At 33.7% G+C, this 21960-nt stretch overlaps 1 protein-coding gene across 4 annotated transcripts in view; it reads left to right on the forward strand.

Annotated features, from left to right (window-relative positions):
* The window catches only part of LOC124358537 (endoplasmic reticulum mannosyl-oligosaccharide 1,2-alpha-mannosidase-like), a 68681-nt gene that overhangs the window by 37273 nt on the left and 9448 nt on the right, over positions 1-21960 (forward strand). For all 4 annotated transcript variants that reach the window (XM_046810849.1, XM_046810841.1, XM_046810837.1 and 1 more), the window contains 5 exons: positions 5981-6442; positions 7695-8226; positions 13669-13823; positions 17417-17608; positions 19214-19401. In XM_046810849.1, the coding sequence (XP_046666805.1) occupies positions 5981-6442; positions 7695-8226; positions 13669-13823; positions 17417-17608; positions 19214-19401 (1529 nt within the window). The remainder of the gene's footprint in view (positions 1-5980; positions 6443-7694; positions 8227-13668; positions 13824-17416; positions 17609-19213; positions 19402-21960) is intronic.

Below are 21960 nucleotides of genomic sequence, written 5' to 3' on the forward strand. Positions count from 1 at the left end.
AAAACTGTTCTCTGGTCTGTATATTCCAATAATATAGTAGTCCTTCTGCAAGATAGTTATTTTAATAGCAGCTAGTTCACATACTAGTTCAAGGCTGTAGTGTGAGACTTTTAAACACGTTGCTTCCTTTTCAAGCTTCTCGTTTACGTATATAGCAACACCTCCTTTAATATGGTTTTGTCTACAGTAGTTTGAAGTTAATGTGTAGCCTTGAAGCTTGGTGTTTTCCAAATTGCCTTTCATTAGGCCATGCTCTGTAATAATGACTACATCTGGGGTGTGATTTCTGTAATAAGTTCATTTAGGATATCTATTTTATTTGAAAGCCGGGTCTGCGTTTTGATGAAATATTGTTTAGTTTTGTTTGTGGGATTTGAGAGTTACTGCAGTTGATGAGTGTTTCTGTTAAGTGGTTTGTTGGTTTTCCTGCGTTTTCTCTAAAGATTTTTTTCAGTGGTGTGAGGCTTTTCCATTGAGGTGTATAAAAAATGTTATGTTTTTATTGTAGAAATCCTGTATACTCTGATCTTCTGGACGTTTCATTGCAGTTATCGGAGGTTTTCTTGTCTTAAACTGGTTCGTTAGTTGTTTTATCTGGCTGGCATCTCTCTACTAGAAAATGGTGGTTTCTTTGTGGATTCAGTGGAAGTGTAGTTGTGTTTAGTGCTTTCGAGCAGTTAGGTTGCACTTCGTTGGTAGTGTTTGCTTGGAGTTCTACATATTCAGGATATGAGGGAGGCATTTTCTTTTTTCCATTGTTCTGTATTGGTTTGTGTGAAGTTTTTCCAGCTAGATGGTGTCCATCTCGTCGATAGGGTACATTAGTGATCATAATATTAATTAAGCACAGCTATTAATTAACTGACACATGTAGTATGACTTTAGAGAATTTAATTCTCTTTGCAAGTTCATATATGATAGTAGGAACCAATGATAATTGTAGTCAACAGTGATATTGTGGCCTTATCAGAGCCCGGTCTCGAGAGTAAACACTGATGTGGTAAATCACTAGATAAGGATCCAGAAATCATCAGTTGTAAATTAACATCAGTAAACGTACAATCATTGTTGTTATGTACTTTCTCCCGAGTACTAATAGATAGTTTTCTTATTTTGCACAGGGCTGGTCAATGTTTTATTAAAATATTTAATAACTGAGAATTGTACGTTTATTACCACGAGAAATAAAATTATAGGAACAAAATTCAGAATAAAGATGTTTTATAACAAGTTTAATAACTTGTTACAGATTTTTACTAGTATTATATATTATTATTTGAAATTTTGATTTGATCTACTGTAGGTTGAGTTTTAAATTTTTCTAAAGAACAATTTTTCCAAAACAGGTACTTTTGTAATTGTAATATTCGGGATACTCCCCAGGGATGGGTTTATCATGTCCTTGATGGTTGGTTCTGCCTAATATTAGAAGCACACAGAATTGTGAGTGCACTGATATAGTTGGTTCCTAAAACCATAACTTCTAAGGAAACTTATTAGATAAAAATTATTAGATATTTTAATAAACAAGATTATTTTTTTTTTTACTGACTCAGATATTTTTTGTTACAGATTTGAAACTAATAAGAGAAAGCGTTGAGTGTGTTCATGACACAGAATAAGAAAAATATACGTGACAGTAAATATATTCTTTATTTAAAATTTGTTATTGATGATATATGATTTGAAAGTTTGGACATTTGCCATTGCTAATGCTACAAAGATAGAACATTAGTGTCAAGCATCGGAATATACCCTCAAAATCTTATGGAAATTGTCTTAGGTTTCTTGACACTAAAGAAGAGGATAGGATAGATTCCAGTTCTCTAAATGTGGTGTTCTGTTTTCATGTCATTGACGGAAATGTCTAAAAACCTTTTATTAAACAAATAATGTGATGCAGTCTGTGGTGGGTGGTGGAATGTAGGATCACTTTACACTTACATATGCACTGCACAAGGCACAAACAATTATGGCACACAAACAGTAGTTATGTCAAAATAAATATGCAAATTGTTGCAGCACGATCTATTGGTTCACAAACAATTAAGGCACACATATAGTACTTATGACACAAAATAAATATGCAAATTGTTGCAGCACGATCTATTGGTTCATAAACAATCAAGGCATACATACAGTACTTATGACACAAAATAAATATGAAAATTGTTGTGGTAATACTAGTTGCTGCACAAATAATTATGGTACACAGACAGTACTTATGACACAAAGTAAATATGCAAATTGTTATGATACAGCCAATTGCATCACAAACAATTAAGGCACACAGACAGTACTTATGACACAAAATAAATATGAAAATTGTTATGATACAGCCAATTGCATCACAAACAATTAAGGCACACAGCAGTAGTTATGACACAAAAAATAAATATGCAAATTGTTATGATACAGCCAATTGCATCACAAACAATTAAGGCACACAGGCAGTAGTTATGACACAAAATAAACATGAAAATTGTTGTGGTACGGCCAATTGTATCACAAACAGTTATGGCAATTGAGTACAGCACAAGATGTAATGTTACTCATTGCGGCAAGGGATAAATGAATCAGCACATAGCTAACACATGAAGCAGTCCAATGCAGTGCAAAAATGGTAAATTGCAGCACAAATAAAGTAAACAACTCATAGCAGCGTAAATAGAAGGAGCGGCCTAATGTAACGGAAGTCAAGGATTTGCCCAATGCATTAAATGATTAAAGGAAGCGGCTCTTGCAGCGCAAATAAAGCATGCGGCCTAGTATAAGTAAGTATAATCCTGATTTGGCGCTTAATTATCACGCATTACAAAATTCCACTCATTTTACATGTAATGATAATAATTACCGTTTATATAACAAAACATTAACACTGGGAATATAAGTAATCAAATGTGAAATCTGTTAAACCACTTTCTAAGTTCTGTAATGAATATAAATATTACCTTAACATATGCCATAGCATTAGTTTTTATACAACAAACAACACAAAATTGCATGTTTTAAATGGTAGGGTTGGGATTTGTATGTAGAATTTCTTCAGAGATATATACAAAATCTTAATTTTATCTTTTATTTACACCTTTTGCCAGAGGATTTTTACAACAATTTTCATTAGTCCTGCCATACTTTACTGAAAATTTAAATTTTGCATTTACATTGTGAAGCATTTTTATACCGGTAGAAAGGTATAATTACTATTCATTTTTTCTTATTCAAATTACTTCTTAAAGTCTACTTTACTATAAATTAAATTAGGCCCTCTTTAATGTTACAAACAATACAAAAAAATTACCAAATGATTTTTTTTATTTTACATTTTTAGTTGAGAATAGGCTGAAATAAATGACCAATATTGGAAATAGACTAAAATTTTTAAAGTTCACATTAAAATTATTTAAAAATTATACGTTTAAAAATGAATTAAAACACCAAAGTTTAATTAAATTATATAATGAAGTGACAGATACGGCCAAATACAAAATAATTGAATCGTAAAAAGTAAGGGCTCTGTGGTATAATGGTAGCACATTTACCCGGCAAGTGAGAGATCCGGGTTCGAGTCCCGGCGGAGTAAGTACTTTTTGTGATTCAATGTTTATTGAAATTATATATGTATATATATATATATATATATTAAATAGATTATTTAATATATTTAATATATATATATATATATATATAACCCTTATTAAATATATTAAATAATATATTTAATATATATATATATATTAAATATATATATATATGTATATGCAATTAAAAATGCAGAATTGCTCTATTATAAAAATTATTAGACTTCTTGTTATAAAATTTCCTTTAATATTTCGGCTTTGCCGTTTTCAAAAAGGTATAATAAAATAACAACACAGCAAACAAAATTTACAAAAGTAAATAAACATTTACATAAATAAATAAACAGGAATTTTTGAACATGTGATTAACACCAAAGAGAAATATATATATATATATATATATATATATATATATATATATATATATATTTTACCAATTAAACTTTACTAAGCTAAATATTTTGTGAATGTCTTTAAAATGAGGCATTGCAGTCAAAGTGATTAAAAAGTAAGTTAGATTTAAGATTAGGGGGATGTATAAATTTATGTACAATAATAAGTCAAGCAATTATTCATGTGGTTCTATCGCAAATCTAGGAATCAAATTTTCAATTAAACTATAATTATTCATCTCATATTTTTTTAACATTTCAAAATAAAATTGTCTACTATTCTTTAGGTATTTGCCAAATTTTCAAATGCCAAAGGAAGGAAGACATAGTAGTATAGGAAGCCGAGGTTGACATTTAGTTATATTTATGGCAATGAAGAAAGTATAAGAATACACTATTATTCATTATTATTATTATCATTATTCTGGAAGAGAGAGGGATGCAACTCGATGGGTAAAGAGAGGAGTAAATGTGATGGATGGTGTGTTAGTGTTGTGAGTGAGAGAGTAAATGTAACAGAATGAGAGGAGGACATTTGTTGATTAAATTGAGTCTTCATTTATTAGAACAAACACTTAAACCTACTCACTGTATATCGGACACATTACAGTGACCTTGAAAACATTACTGATATGAGATTTACACTACTATTCTTCCAATGACGAAGGGAAAACATACAGTATATATCTATTAGTGATGTAAACTCTAACTTGATGCTAAGACTTTTTGCTACCTAGAAACTTTATATGAAACTTATTTGATGTGTGGAATCAACGATCCTACAAGAGCAGTAGGACGGAGTGGTTGAAACTATATTTTTATTCAATGAATACACAATTACTTCACATCATCAATAGTAATGAGCACACCCGGGAGAGTCTGGTCAGTGGTACTCTTTAGAGGCATGATAAAGCAAATTCTATTATGAACATTAGCTCTGTGCACTTTTAGAAATTCAAATTGTATATTCTGAAGTAATGAATGTGCGTATATTGTATAAAACATGAATATTTCACAAGAAATGCCGTTAGATCCAGTATACAGACACCTAGATTCAGTTACAAACACATTATATACAGGAACATACTACATGAGTTATGTAACATTGTAACAAACAAAGTATTATGCATATACAGAACACTCAAAACTCAAGTTTGGAATGGTTACATGTAACAATGTATGATTGTTGAACACTTGGAAAAATGAGTGTTTGATTAATAATTACACTAGTTGATACAATGCAAGATGGTTGTAAATGTGATGGGATGGGTGAATATGAATAACTTTATTCAGCCAGAAAAATAACATTTCATTTAAATGGCATGTCAAAGCATTACAAGATTAGATAAAGTGCATTACAATATAATAAGGTACACGACATTCATAACAAAAATCAGGTGCTATACGAAAATCAGATAGTGTCCATTGTTTTGTAAATAATTCACTTAAAATGTAAAAATGATGGTTTAATAGAAACTTTTAAATTATATTTAGGTGTACAATATCTTAATTGTCTAATTTCTTTATTGTAAAATCTGCAATCCAATTTTCTTGTCAATTTTGAAAAGCCTATGTTCTGGCACATGAATCAAATTGTCATATCTAGTAATCTAGTATAATAACTATGTTCCTCTTTTCTACTAGCGACTAGATGAGAATTAGCTTTAGTGGTGGGGGGTTAAGGCGGAAGATCAATTTAACGAGTTGTATCACTGCCTTCTTCATCCTGTTTGGCCAGTTTTTCTTCTCTGTATTATTATTATCATCAAAGTTTACTCTCTGTATGATCATTTATTATTCAATTATATTTAGGGAGACAATCTTCAATTTAAACAAAATATTATTTTAGGCAAGTAGATGCAATGGCTCATTCTCACGATTTATACAGTGCCCAAATATTTATGCAAATAATAAAATGTAACATTCTTTTAAAATAAAATTATTTTGATTTGATATGGTATAATGTTGTTGAATTGTTTAAATTAAATCTCTTGTTTTTGTCACTAGGATTTGAAACCAATAGATGAATGGTTAAAAGAAGAAGAAGAAGAACAAAGACTCAATGACCGAAGAATATGGGAAGAGGAAAGGCGAAAGCTCGAAGAAAAGAAAAGGGAGGCAAAGAAAAAAGTTCAAGAGAGAATAATAGTAGAACAACTCCGTAAACTGGATGAAAGGCGAAGGGAAGAAGAAAAAAAAGTAATAGAGGAGACAAATAAGAAACGAGAGGATAAGCTCAAAATGAAAATGGAAGAAAAAAAAGTGGAAGCCTATGAAATGTTTGCAGAAGAATGGAGGGAGGTTGAACGAATCAAGGAAGAACGGAGGAAAGAGGATGAACGATTGATAAAGGAGGAAATAGAGAGAAAAAAAAGATTGGAGAGAGGAGAAATAGTGGAAAAAGTGACAAGTAAACCAGGAAATGGGCTAGTAGAGGGAAGAGCTTGGTCACCAGAAGAGTTGACCCTGGTCAGTAATGAGTGATTTTGAGTGATCATGTGTTATGCTTTTTTGCTGTGCAATCTTCTCATATTGCCTCACATCTTGTGATCATTGGAAGAGGTTCATTGATGTTTCAAGAGACATTAGTCATGAGCTGTTCAAGTGCTTTAAACATGATATTGTTAATTTAAGAGTTACTCTGAAAAAAACTTTAAACTAATGAAATTTTCAGTTTAATAAGTCTATTATCTAATCTACTTTAAAATCCTTGTTTTATTTGCATTATCTTTTATGTAAATCTGTGTACAATAAAAACATTATTTTTATGTATACCTGTGATTTTTAAAATTTCCTTATAAACTGTCATTTTTATGTTTTAACATTTTTCCCACTACAAGATGATCTAGCGTCTGTGATTCCATAACAACCTTTATCATAAAAATACAGATAATGACTTAATTAGTTTGTTTACTAACAGAACTATGTTTTGTTTATTTAATCATACAAGCTGTTCGACTGTAACAATTGTATTTATCAGGTCATTTTAAGTTATGAAATTTTAAAATTATTTGAAAGGGAAGGACAGGGCTAAAAAAAAGAAGTTATTAGTAATTATATGCTTAACCCTTCAAGCGGGCAGTCAGAAACACACCAAACGGTTTGCTCTTCTTGCAGAGGTTCACTGATTCCCTTTATAGAATACACATATCCAACATAAATCTCATTGTTGAAGTCATATGTTGACAATAGTGTCAACTAGAAGGTGCTACGGCAAATAATAACCTCAGTGGGATTTTCCAAACTTCACAGTTCCTTCACCTTTCCTAGGCAAGCGGTGGTAGAATGGACAATTACAAAATGTTGATAATCTTTTTTTATTTCATATCTAAAACAATATCAGTCAGTGATGTTTTATGCAGGAAAATAAAAGCGTAGAATTTCATCTTTACAATGGTTTACCGATTATTAAAAAAAAAATGTTTTTGAACATTTAATCTCAATCAGAACAAGGTACTCCATCCACCGACAATATTTGCAGGATATTCTGTGATGATTAATAGAAACTGAATTTAAATTAAACTTAAATTTGGACATTACTTTCATTCCAATAAGTTTTTTTATGGCTAGACAATATTCTTTGAGATCAATAAAAAGCAATGCAAGGGAATGTTTTTAAATGTACTTGATACAGGATTCTTTTCATTAATTCAAACAATTATTGGTTAATTTGTAATTCTGTTATGTAAATTAAGAAAATAATGAAAACTTTCTTTTTTAGAAAGAAGAGGAGGAGAAGGCTAAACTAGAAGAAGAAAGGCGAAGAGAACAAGAAGAAAGAATAAGAGAAGAACAAGAAGAAAGAATAAGAGAAGAACAAAGAAAGAGAGAGGAAGAGAGACAAAGAGAATTGGAAAGAAGAAAGAAAGAAGAGGAAAAAAGGAAAGAAGAGGAGAGACAGAGAGAATTGGATAGATTAAGGGAAGTGGAGAGAAAGCATCAAGAAGAAATAGAAGCTGAAGAAAAAAAGAAAATGGAAGAGAAAAGGAGAGAGTTGGTTAGAATGACTATGGTAGCAGACGCGACCAATATACATAACTTCAGATTGAAGCCGGTGGAGTTTCCGCCCCCCAAAACCGAGCGTCAGATAGCAGTGCTGGACATGTTAAAACATGCTTGGGCAGGCTACAAGAAATATGCTTGGGGACATGATCATCTCAAACCTATTAGCCAAACCTATCACGACTGGTTCGGACTGGGTTTGACCATTGTAGATGGATTGGATACATTATGGATTATGGGCATGAAGAAAGGTAAGTTCAATGAGCAAGGATTGAAGTCAGTATCTTATCTCAATCTTGGTTTCTTTAGTATAGATCAACAATTATTATTTAGTTTCTCAGTATTAATCCAAAATTGTCTCTTTACCAACATTTGTCAGGTTGTCTACTTAATGGTGATTGTGCAATGATTCAATCAAAATTTTGATACATTTTTAGTTTTTTAATACACTTTGTTTATTTGAAGACTATCTTGGTTAGATTTTGTGTTAGATTATATATTTTTTATACTTGTCCAGTTGTCGTGTCTTAAAAGTAGTCTGATCTACTGAATTTTTGGTTTTTTCAATTTCTTTTTTTTCTTATTGAAATGAGGTTTATCACTGAGAGTTCAAAATTTTGTGTTACATTCCTCATCTGGAGTATGTAATCAATTTTATACTTTACTGTTTCATAGTTACCGAAAGATGTCACAAGATAATACACTAATTTAATTTTAGTTTTGATTTCATTTACAATAGCTGGCTAGGCAGGGTGTCCTCGCACTATAGCAAACACATAATCACCCTTTTTAAATATACATTTTTTCTAAAAAGTTTAACTAAATTGTTTAGTTATCTTGGATAGTTTTTAACCTGTTGGCGAGTGCGCATTTGACATGAAAAAAGTCCCAAATGAGGACCTTCGTCATATGACGTGTGTTCCCATATGAGGACCATCGTCATATGACGTGTCTAGAGATTACATTAAAATCCATTAGTTTAAACATTTAAACATAATCTGAATGATGAAAATCACGGTATATCCAACTAAAATGGTATGTCATAAAGTCCCGCGCCCCGTGACGTCAATGGTGTGTTGGAGCTGATCATCTGCTACACCCAAATCACAAGCTGGAAGGCTCTCAGCTGTTTGGCTTGACTGTATCAGCTGACGCAAGGATGCGCGATACTGCCGTTTAGTTTTACATACCATGGTTGAAAGTATCCGTAAACATGCTACGATCTGGTGGTAAATCAAGGAACTAGTTGCGCCACTTGTGACAGATTTCGCGCCTTTTTTATTCTGCCGCTATTCTGCTCCTGACTGATGTGGTTATGTTACTGCTGTGCTACTTTTCTATTGTAATTAACTGTTTCTGTTTGAAATTATAGTACAGTGTTATTTAGTGTGAGTGAAACACGTTGCGATGGAATGGGAAAATCGCATCTGTGACAATAGCGATGCCATTCGTAAGAGAATTGGATATAGAATCTGATGGCAGCTATAACATTGATAACGATGGACATGTATTGGATTCGATGGAGATTTTTTTAATGTTGAGGACATTTTTGAGAGAGTATGGATGAAGATTTTGCCAATTGCGAGGGAAAACTGCATGGAAACTACTGAGGAATCTTTCAACGTGAGTAGCTAGTCAGTACACCTTTACCTGACTTACATGGACAAACAAATGAAAATGTAAACCCTAGTAATGATTTGCACACAGATGAGGTATGCTTGTACTTGCAAAATGGACACACAATGCCAATTTTGAACCTAGGATAGCTAATTTTGAAAGTTCAAGTTCAGGATTAATTGTTACTGATGAATTAGGAGCCAATGAGTGGGAAGGAAATTTGACACATTTTATAAAATATTTGACTATGATTTTGTTTCCCGACATTTCAGCCGAGACAAACAAATACTATTTTGAAAGCACTAATGGTGTCCTCACTGAGTTTTCCAAACTTCACAAATGGGGTGGAAACAAATCCCGATGAAATTTATTGCTTTTTAGCAACCAGCCTTCTAATGTCACATTGCAAAAAAAATACAATAAAACAGTATTGGTCGAGTGATCACTGATAGAAACTCCTATTTTTTCTAAGATTTTCTCTCAAGACAGATATCTACTTTTGAGGCGCTTGATCCACTTTGATGACAACATAAATTCTAATTCTGGGGATAAGCTATACAAAATTAGGACAGTAATAGAAACATTGAGAAGAAAATATAGATCACTAATTCAGCCATACCAGAATTTAGTTGTTGACGAGAGCCTCATGCTTTGGAAGGGAAGGCTATCTTTTCGCCAATATATTCCCAACAAAAGGAAACGATTTGGTGTCAAAACATTCGTCCTGTGTGACTGTGAAACGGGAGTAGTCTTAGACATTATAGTTTATACCGGTAAGGGTACAAATATTGACGAAGACAGTTGTAACGATGGCATTTCATCAAAAGTCATCAAAAGTATTCTAAAGGCCATATTTGAATAAGAACCGCACAGTTTATATGGATAACTGGTATTCCAGTCCAGATCTGTTTTCATGGCTGTATGAGAAAAAATACAGGAGCATGTGGCACTTTGAATGCTAAACGCAAAAATGTGCCATGTCTCACGAAAAAGATGAAAAAAGGAGATGTTGAGCTGCGGCATAATGATAATATGCTTATAGTTTGATGGTGTGATAAAACGTAATGTAACCATGATTACAACTGTGGACAAACATGAAATGGTATGAGTAAATACAAGATCAGCCAGAAATTAAGTGAAGCCTTTATGTGTTGTTAATTACAACAGAAAATATGAGAGCCGTGGACCGAGCCGATATGATGGTTTCGTTCAATGACACAAACAAGAAAAACTATGAAATGGTATGTCAAGCTGTTCTTGCATTTATTAGACATATCAGTTTTGAATGCCTATCTCATCTACAGAGAAAAAAAATGAAACAAAACTAACCCTAGTGTAAAGATTCACATCATGGGACTACCGCATGAATCTAATTCGACAGTTGTTAGAAGCCCACATAGCGCCGAACAACGACGCAGCTGTTCCCGTCTTGCGGCCCCGTGGGCGGAGCCAAGGACCCGCTCCGACTCTCCGGTCGCCATTTCCCCCGCCCACTACCTGAGAGTTCAAGCCGCAAGAGGAAACTTCAAAGATCCTGCTACATATGTATGCACACAACCAAGGCCCCGTCACGGCGAAAGGACACGTCTTATGAATGTTCTTCAAGTGAAGTATCGCTTTGCATTTTTTCCTTGTTTTCAAAATTTTCATACGCAAAAAAATTTCTAAGAACATATAAAATGCTCAAAAAAATATAATGTAACCTTATAAACAGTGTTTTTTACAAGTAATTAATAGTTTTTTTGTAAAAAAATTCAATTTTTTTTACCCTTACTCCTTTGAGGTTAGTTAAGGTTAAAACGGCTCACTCCTTTAATAACCATTACAACCGGGAACGTCATATGACGTGCGCACTCGCCAACAGGTTAAATGACAAAATACCACCATTCTTTTTCAGAGAATCTTGAATAGTATGTAGCAAAAACTTTGAAAATTCGTAAATTAAGGGGAAAAAATACAGAAAAGAGATATATTTTCAAAATATCATTGCTGTATATTTATTATTGTTTATATATGTTATATAGCAACTTTCCTCCTGAATAGACTATTCAATCCACCAATTAATCACTCAGGTAGCAATCTGAAAGATCTGGTGAATTGAGATTAAAAGAAAATTCTTAACTTATGTGCACAGGCTCTTCCACATTAATAGTGAATATGAAAATATAAATTTGTTTTGGAGGAATATTTGATAGATGTACCATACGTTATATAATTAATGTTCACCAATACAGTAATTAAGTTTTCAGACAAATATTAGTTGTGGCTAGAAAATAACTGGGTTAGTATTGGCAGAGCCACAGAATGAACGCAATAAGGCTGAATATAGTACGGCCGGTTATGTGATTCCCCTCCCACCCATATTTTAGTTTTGCCTGGCTTCCATACTTATTCTGCCCATAGTGCCAGCTATAAGCAGTTAACCTTTTGTCTCTGCGTCGAAAAAATGTTGAGTATCCAGAAAGAACAGCATGTGAACATCAAATTTCTTTTCAAACTTAGAAAATCTGCAAGTGAAACATTGTAATGTTACAACAAGTGTACGCTGATGATATCAATAGATTCATTGATAATTCCCTGCTTCTCCCCAGAAAAAAAAGATAAATAACAAAATCTAAATTCAGAACCATGATGATTGTTTTTTTTTATATCAAAGGGTTTGTGCGTATTATTATTATTATTATTATATTTTTATCTTATTTATTTATTGATTGTCCTGACTACCCTAAGTAAGCGTGTACAGAGAAAAAAAGAATGATTTGTGGATAAACTAGTCATGGATCCTCAGCCAAACACAACATCCCCGTGTTAGATCATCCACTCACGTGACTTGGCCCCCTGTGACTTTTTTTGTCCCCTAAAGTCGTCAGCTTTTAAAGGAACGAGATTTTAGACTGTTGAAGCACTAAAAGAAGAAGTGTCCAAAGTTAAGAACAGGATTGTGGCAAATGATCTGCAATATTGTTGCGCACAGTGGAAAATTAGATGGAGCAGAGTAAAGAGATCAAGGAGGGGAGTACATTGAAAGTGATAACATCTAATTGTAAATATCTGTAAGTAATTAGGTTTACAGCCTCAGTCTGGTTATTTTCTAGCCGCACCTCATATGCTTTTCTCAACTATTTATATTGAATCTAAATACTAAATCCGATTGTTTTCAACACTCAAGTTAGAAACTATGACTAAATTTCTATTCCAGTGTAAAAACAGGCACATATTTTGTTACTTGTAAATCAGCATCACATAGCAGACGATTATAAATAAATAAGTATAAATTATTCTCAAATTTTATCTTCTAGCTGTTAACCATGTAATAAACCATTCTTTGTGGTATGTGCAAAATTATGAATAAGACCGATCAGTTCAAAAGTATTGTCATTCAAAAAAAGTTATCCAAAAGCTGGTAAATTGGCCTGTACCTCAAACAGTGCAATTTACCATCTAACCTGTAGGTTTTGTCCCAAGGGCTACATTAGGGAAACCTCAAATTGCCTGTGGGTAAGAATGACCGGTCACCATTTTTCAATAAATCATAAAGAAGAAAAGAAGCCATAACAAAAGCTTTAAAGATTTCTATGAACTCAAATGTATAAGGAAAACTAAACCTTATAGCTTTAAATAATAAATGTATTCAATCTAAGGAATTATGAATTGGCATATCAGCTCATATCAAAATCTGAACAACCATAATATGGACTTAATATTTCCTATATTATTGCATTTTACATGACTCCTTAGATCATTATCTAGACAATTTACCAAAATGTAAAAATTGCATTATATTATTATTATTTTTATTTGAAAATTAACAAATTATAAAAATGTATTTAAATGACAAAATTGATTCATTTATCCAGAATGGTTGCACATATGATTATGGTACGTATGCATCTAGTAATAACTAAGTGTTATCATTAACAGTTCGCTTTTAAGAATAAGATATATAAAACTCATTTTGTATTCCCATATAGTGTGATTAATATAAACATTAATCACATTTAAGTTTTAAGAAAAGCTGTTTGTAAATTAATTAAATATAGAATGTATTAGTAAATATTATTTGTATTGTTTTGTAGAGTTTAATGACTCACAGGAATGGGTAACTAACCGCCTGTCAGTGTCCTTCAACGAGTTTCATGATGTCAACTTGTTCGAAGTGACAATTCGAGTGTTGGGAGGACTGCTCAGTGCTTATCATTTATCTGGGGACCCTGTCTTCCTAGAGAGAGCTGTAAGTATGGTATATAGTTCTTGCTCAGTGCTTATCATTTATCTGGGGACCCTGTCTTCCTAGAGAGAGCTGTAAGTATGGTATATAGTTCTTGCTCAGTGCTTATCATTTATCTGGGGACCCTGTCTTCCTAGAGGGAGCTGTAAGTATGGTATATAGTTCTTGCTCAGTGCTTATCATTTATCTGGGGACCCTGTCTTCCTAGAGAGAGCTGTAAGTATGGTATATAGTTCTTGCTCAGTGATTATCATTTATCTGGGGACCCCGTCTTCCTAGAGAGAGCTGTAAGTATGGTATACAGTTCTTGCTCAGTGCTTATCATTTATCTGGGAACCCTGTCTTCCTAGAGAGAGCTGTACGTATGGTATATAGTTCTTGCTCAGTGCTTATCATTTATCTGGGGACCCTGTCTTCCTAGAGGGAGCTGTAAGTATGGTATATAGTTCTTGCTCAGTGCTTATCATTTATCTGGGGACCCTGTCTTCCTAGAGAGAGCTGTACGTATGGTATACAGTTCTTGCTCAGTGCTTATCATTTATCTGGGGACCCTGTCTTCCTAGAGAGAGCTGTAAGTATGGTATACAGTTCTTGCTCAGTGCTTATCATTTATCTGGGGACCCTGTCTTCCTAGAGAGAGCTGTAACGTATGGTATACAGTTCTTGCTCAGTGCTTATCATTTATCTGGGGACCCTGTCTTCCTAGAGAGAGCTGGAAGTATAGTGTATATTTCTTGCTCAGTGCTTACCATTTATTTGGGAACCCTGTCTTCCTATAGAGAGCTGTAAGTATGGTTGTTTGCTCAAGTAAAACAAGGTAAACATATTGTGAGAGCCATCTTCAGTCAAAAGGTGTTAAATACAAACATAACATTTTGTTTGGGATCATGTTAGTCAACATCGTAGTACGCTCAATTGTGCACCTTGATGGGACAATGAGAACATCTCTTCACCTAGTTTGCACTACTTTTTGTAGTCTGGGTGTCTCTGATGTTGAAACAATGCAGAGAGTTCGTTTTGAGCATTTACATTCTTCGTCATCGACTATTTTTGCATCCCTTCAGACGAACATGACTCCAGATCTCAGGACTCAAGTCTGCAACAGCATCAGATTTAAGATGTTGCACGTAAGAGGAATGTGAACTGGAGCTTAATTGAACATTCACATAACATTTTGGTGTTGAAACATGTAGGACTAACATCTGTTGACTGATTGTGTAACATTGTTACAATGTTTCTATGTGCTGTGAACTGGAAAACATGATGTGGCTGCGTAAGCCTAAGAACTAATGTTGCATCTGAACAATCTTGGAAGAAGCTTTACTAAGTAACCTGGTACTGGCAACTCTGCTAGCACTTTTCCTTTGGAAGTAGACATATCTTTCAAATCTACAGTTTAAAATTATCTTTTGGATTGCTTTGTTCATTGGTTTTGAAGCAAGTGTCCATCTTAATTAGAGTTGCAATATTGTTTACCACATAAATTTAAAAATCACAAACACTTTCTTTTCATACGTGATTAGAGAGGTTTATAAAGTTTCTGTTAATTAAAGAAAATACTATTTTCAGGTTTTGTATAAAAACAATATTCTTAATGTTTTTTTTTTTTATGTGTTTTTCTTGTGTTCGACACTCTCAGATTCTCAGGAACAACTGCCTGACACTAGTTGCAACACCGCTCGCGAGAGCTCTTCAATTCGTTATATGAGTTATTTTTACTGTTAGATACAAAACTTGTACAATTTCTTGCTAGTGCAAACACAGCTTAAGTATTGCAGTGATACAGCTATTCATGTTACCAGACTGTTCTACCCACACAACCTTGACATTCTATGTTTTAGCTTGTATTCATTTTTCAGTTAATTTGCGTGTTTTAATAACAAAGGGCATACATTTATAAAGTGTTACAGTCAATTTGATGTCAAATAAATATATGTGTGACTCGTAATATTTCCTTATACCGTGTTGTGATGTGTCATAATTCAATTTATGAATAGTTCTATATGTTTCTAATGTAATGGATGAACATGGATATGCATTGAAGTATTTGGCTTAATCTTTCACATTTCTCCAATGGTGAAAAAAAAAGTTTTCAACATGTTAACTTTTCCAAGGGGTTCATCTACTTTGCAGCCATCTTTATTCTCAATTTTTCCACTCAAACAATTATTATTTAAGCTGTAACTACTGTTTCTCTCATTGTTTATAATATGCCACATAGCATTTTTAGTTTGATGTAGTGTTTTGATATATTTCACTATATATAAAACATCATTTCAGAGTTTTCAAGACAAATTGAGGATTGATGTTGATCTATACCATTAACTGTACTTTGTTAGGGCCTATGAAAAGATGGGTTTGTTGAAGCCATTGAAGAAAAATATTTACTAAACACAAAAGCAACATCTTTTGGGTTCGTCACAATGGTACCCCAACATCTCTAATTTTTGGGGTTGATTTAAAGTTGGTTTTGATTTTGTGGAGTTGTTGGTGTTTTCCCAAGCAGTCCTAGATAAATTGTCACTTTAAACAAATGTTCCATTAATGCTGTAAGCCTTGGCTACTTTAAGACTATACTATAAACCCCATTTTAGTTTAGAAATAATGTCGAATTGATAATTTTCCTTGTTTTAATAATACAAAAATTTTAATTTTTATCTGGAAAATAGAATACATTTGTTAACCTAAGTACACTTTGAAAATTATATTGGTTTCTTTAAGTTTCTTAAAGGGACAGAAGATCTCCAATTAAAAAATTAAACACTCACTGAAAGCGTCGAACATAATTGACCAGACTTTCGAATCTGACTAGAAAATATAAACTTGTTTTAGAAGGTGGTAATTCCTTCATGTTTTCGCCCTGGAGAAGCATTTTCCAATAAATGTCTGGAGATTTCAATTCAGACGAGCACCCACCAATCACAGCTTTCAGGCAAAATAAAGGCGTAAAAAAAAATGGTATACATTTTTCAGTTAATTTGCGTGTTTTAATAACAAAGGATCCCAGGTAATATGTTACCACACAACTGCTGGTGACATGGCTTAATAAATTGGTGGTGTTTTGTCACCAATAAAGTCATAAACACCATGTGACTGATGGTGTTTTGATGTTCCCAGAAATGGCCGCACTCACTACCTAGACTTAGATGTTTGTGGTAGTGTTGTCAATGGCTGTGCTTGTTGCTGCAGTAAATCTCGGTTAAGGTAAAAGTATCAAGTATCATAGTGAAGTTTCTGGGTCAGGGGATCTATAGAATTCAATATATTAATGTTTAAATCGCCAAATAAAATAAATGTAACAAAAGTGCATTCATATATACATATGTGTAACTCAAGTCTGTGCTCAGTGCAGGGTTGAGATATCGGGCTGATACCATCTGTTTACAATACGTTATTGTAAAATGTTAAATACTTCAGATTTTGTAATACAAAGCATTTTTCATTCAAATTATCTTTACTGGATACTTTCCTCTTTGGAAGTGCCCTCACCTCTTAGCTACAGCTACAAAAACTGATTGGTGGTTTTCAAACAGTTGATTGCATGAAGAGGTATAAAGGCAAACACAGAAATGGAAATAGACTTTGAATGTTTTCAGATGACATTGGGAGAACGATTGATGCCGTGCTTCACTAAGTCCCCGTCTGCCATCCCGTACTCAGATGTGAACCTCGCATCTCGTTTGGCTCACTCTCCCAAGTGGAGCCCTGACAGTAGTACTTCGGAAGTCACCACCCTGCAGTTAGAGTTCCGAGACCTCAGCCGCTGCTGTCATGACTATACCTTTGAGGTGAGTACAATACAGGGTAGAACTGGCGTGTTTACAAAATATATTTCCAAAATTCATAAAAAATATAGTTTTCATACTCCTACATGTTTTATTCTGTGTTATTCACAAGGAAATATTCTTTCATATTTATATTTATGTATTATAATTTATGCACACTTCTTGTGTGTAGAACATAACAAATGTTTGTTGTTGAACTAAAGTTCCAAATTTAGTCTCTTGTAACAAATTGTAAAAAAGTTTTGTATGTAAAATTTATTATATACAAAAGATAACAATACATATTATATATATATATGGTAAGTATATATCGCAAGTAAATAGTGGTTCATAAAAAACTATGTTTACGCCTTATTAACCCATTGCGGATCGTATTGTTTTGGCGCGCGGGCACCAGCAGGCAAGAATTAATTTACTGTCAGCGAACAGCAATGGTGCGCCACATCGTTTGCTCGCTATTGTATACTAGAAAATTCAGCTGTAAAGGTATTCGTTCAGATGGAACATGGGCCTGCTGGTGTATCCATGATGTAGGAACGATAACACGTGAGCAAGGTTCCGGGGTGGCAGGGTTGATGTCTGAATATAGTCTAAATAAAGCGGCTCGGTCGAAGCGATTACAACATCCGGGCCATTGTCTATACTAAACCCGCCAACATGTACGTCTGCGTCTTTTAGTTCATAGTTGTGTCACTAACCTCAAAAGTATTGTAATAACAACTGAGTAAAACATCCAATCAGAAGCGCTAAAAAGCAGAGATTAAACTCATATGAATGATTTTTCAACTTCGACATACAACTGCAATCTGTAGGATATTTATAAAACTTTTGAAAACTCTAAACGTAGACCGTTGTTAAACACTCTTAGTTGACAAGTGAAGACGATCGCCCGATCTATCAGACATTAATAGAACTATTTAGAGGGAAACTTAAAAGAAGACACTTTTGTGACCTGAGCTCGTCACCGTGCCATTAGGCCCGGCCGCTGCGTGACGAGCCCAGCTCGTCAGTGTTCCGCAATGGGTTAACTCTTTAATTTGAAAATGTAGAAGAGTTCTATATTTTAAATTTCTGTAAAAATACAAAAGTAAAGTAGCAAGAGCTTGAGAATATAAATTTAGATTTTATTAGAAAAATTTTTTATTTTAAAATAATTATTAATAAATAGTGGAGTGTAAAACGCATTCATTATTAAGAGATGAAAACTATGTCAAAACACTTCTAACATGCTTTCAACTAAGAAATAAAAAAAAATTATTAATTAGAAAAACGTGTCTCAGGACAGTTAAAATATATGAAGAGGTGAAAAAAAAATTTGTTATCAAAATCTCGTTATTAAGTAGTGGTAGTCTATAAAGTTACATACAGCTGAGTAAATTGATATAAGTTGTATAGGTACAACTGCTTCCTCGCATAATCAAATCTTTCCTTTTCACAAGACCTTAAATAAAATTATATTCAGTTTTATTACAAACCACAAAAAAGTAATTTGTAAAGTGTGATGAAACTATGTAGAACATAAATCGATACTTGGTCTGATTCTATATCCAATGTTTAATTGTTAATGTCTGGGAGGATGTTTCACTGACATGCTTTCTGTGTTCATAGGATGTTTCATTCCAAGTGTCGGAACATGTACACGTTCTCGAGAAGACTGATGGTTTAGTTCCTATTTTCATCAATCCCAACACCGGCAGTTTCCATGAGAATACGGAGATCAAGCTGGGGGCAAGAGGTGACAGCTACTACGAGTACCTTCTCAAGCAGTGGATCCAGACTGGCAAAACTCATGATTTGTAAGTAATTAATGTCATAAACTCTTGAGTACGAGAGCACTGAGATTTGATATATCATCTTAACATGCAGAACACGTGTTCTCTCAGTGCAAATATTTTTGTGTATCCTAATCATTGTATTTTAGTGTAGTGTGTCCTATCCAGAGGGTCATGGCTTATGAATTAATATGACTCTCAGTAATGGTCCTGCCTCCTTATCATTGACTGTTCTTGAAGTGGATTGGTACCATTATTTCTTACTTAATTGAATTAATTTTATTACATAATATATAGTCCTTAAAATAAACTAATAAGATTAGTCCAAATATGGTGTACTTATGAAATAGTAATATTAACATTTAAATGTATATATTGAAATCATCATTCCAATACTTTGAACATGTTACACTTATTGTTTGTTTTAACCCTTTCCGGATAAAACAGGCACTACCTGTTCTGCTTTAGTTCCGTTAGCACACAAAACGGCACTGCGCAGTTCGCGTCCTACGTCATATTGCGCTGATGTATGATATTAGTTCAGCGGGTTCTTCTGGCTCTGCATTGTGCTGCTATTTCTCAGGAATAGTTTGAATATTTGAAACAATATTGCAGCCGTTTTTTTTCACAGTAAATTTACCGGTTAATTGACGAGCAACGAAAGTTCCAGTTGAGTGAATTGTCTGCCGGTGTAAACAAACTAGTCAAGCCACTGTGAATCAAGTTCTTTATACTTTTATTGTATTTTTCGTCATAATATGGGTTTGTTTTAGTTTTTAATCTATTATAAATATGTGGGTATAGTGCGATTAAATAATGTAATTAGTTTGCTTCATTTTCATGTGAAAATATGTAACTTTTATTACTTTGCGAAACAATCATACATTATTCGTTTATTACTATTTACACATTTTATACTATCCTCCTTGGGCATGCAAGACACCGCAGCAGAATGGTTAAGGAGCTATTTCACCAGTAAAGAGCACCAATAACATTATTAAATATTCTATACATAAATAACAATATAAATAAAATATACAAATAAAATAATATTCTACATAGAAAAGTCCAGTAAATTAGATCCTGCCCCTTGTGAGTTTAAAGGGTGTTCCACAGGGATCTGTTCTGGAACCTGTTCTTTTCACACTTTTTACTAACAATCTCCCGAAGTATCTGGAACAATTTGCCACAACCTTAATGTGCGCTGAACCTGATGATGCAGTCTTACTTTTGTCTGAAAAATTTGCAGAACAACTATAGATCAAGTCATATATTGCGATGAACATGGCTGTACCGTATTGATATCATAAAAACCTGGTAGTCAATGAATATAAGACTCAGCAAATCATAATGGGCAGCAAAAAGGAACAAATTGCTCACATACCTAGTTAAGGTGGCAACAGAGACAAATTACTTGGAAGTGATAATAGATATAAACCTAAGCTGGATACCGCATATTGACAATCTATGTAGAAAATTTAATACTAGGATCTGTATTATATCAAGACTAACAAAAATAAGTGACACAGGCACTGCTAAAACAGCATACCATACAGGTACATGGTTTGAAACTAATCTCCACTGCGGTCTCTAATGCGTTGTATAGGTTTAATGTGTTCCCTTTCAGGGGCACTTCCAGCTTAGGAAAGAGCCAGAAGTTGCAGGAACCCATGTTGGGGGAGAATGGGGCTTGGCAAACCAGAGGTGTGTTGTTTTAACTAGAAAACATGAAATTTAGATGTGCAGAGTGGGCCGGTGTTGTGTTGGAGCTGCCAATTTTTTGTTGCCCACAGGTTCAATTGTTTGCGCCTCACAGCATCACGTAGGTGACGAAGAACCTCAAGATAGTATTCTTTTGTGATGGTTTGGCCGTGTGGTGTGTACTCATGATGCACCACTCCACTAGAAGCAAACTTTGAAACAAATTTTGTGATCACTCTTCTTATTTTAAAATCCTCGATTAAAATCGAATGTATTGACCCAATGCTGGCTCCAATTTCTTCTGCTAGTTCTCGGACTGTAAAACCACGGTCCTTGGTGATTAAATTTCACACGTATTCAATAACATTCTTATTCAAGCTTTTCAATGGCCTGTCTAAATGCGATTCACTTGCCACTAACGTTTGACAATTTTTGAATCGATTGCACTGCTCTTTAATTCGAGTACTGCTCATGGCAGACTCCCCAAATATCTGTTGAACTTTGCGAATTGTTTCCACTTGCGAATCACCAAGCTTTTGGAGAAATTTAATGCAGTAATGCTGCTGAAGTTTTTCCGTCATTTTATAAAATGATAAAAACCGCCGAGCACAACAGCGAGGTTTACACTACTAGGCTGAATGAATGCCGGCGACTGAAGCTTTGTCATGACACGAAACAGTGCATGCGCACTCATGACAGTTCCCTTCACAACCCCACTAAGCTTTGGCACTTCATTTGTTTAAGCGGGAGGACAGAAGATAATTTTTGAACAGCCCTCATAATTGTGCTGATTAATGTATCCAAATACAATAGTTATTGATCATAAACTTTAGTAAAATTATTCTTATTTCTATAAAAATCATTGATCAAAAATTGTTTTTG

Source organism: Homalodisca vitripennis, chromosome 1, assembly GCF_021130785.1.
Source record: "Homalodisca vitripennis isolate AUS2020 chromosome 1, UT_GWSS_2.1, whole genome shotgun sequence".
NCBI classification, from domain to species: Eukaryota; Metazoa; Arthropoda; class Insecta; order Hemiptera; family Cicadellidae; genus Homalodisca; species Homalodisca vitripennis.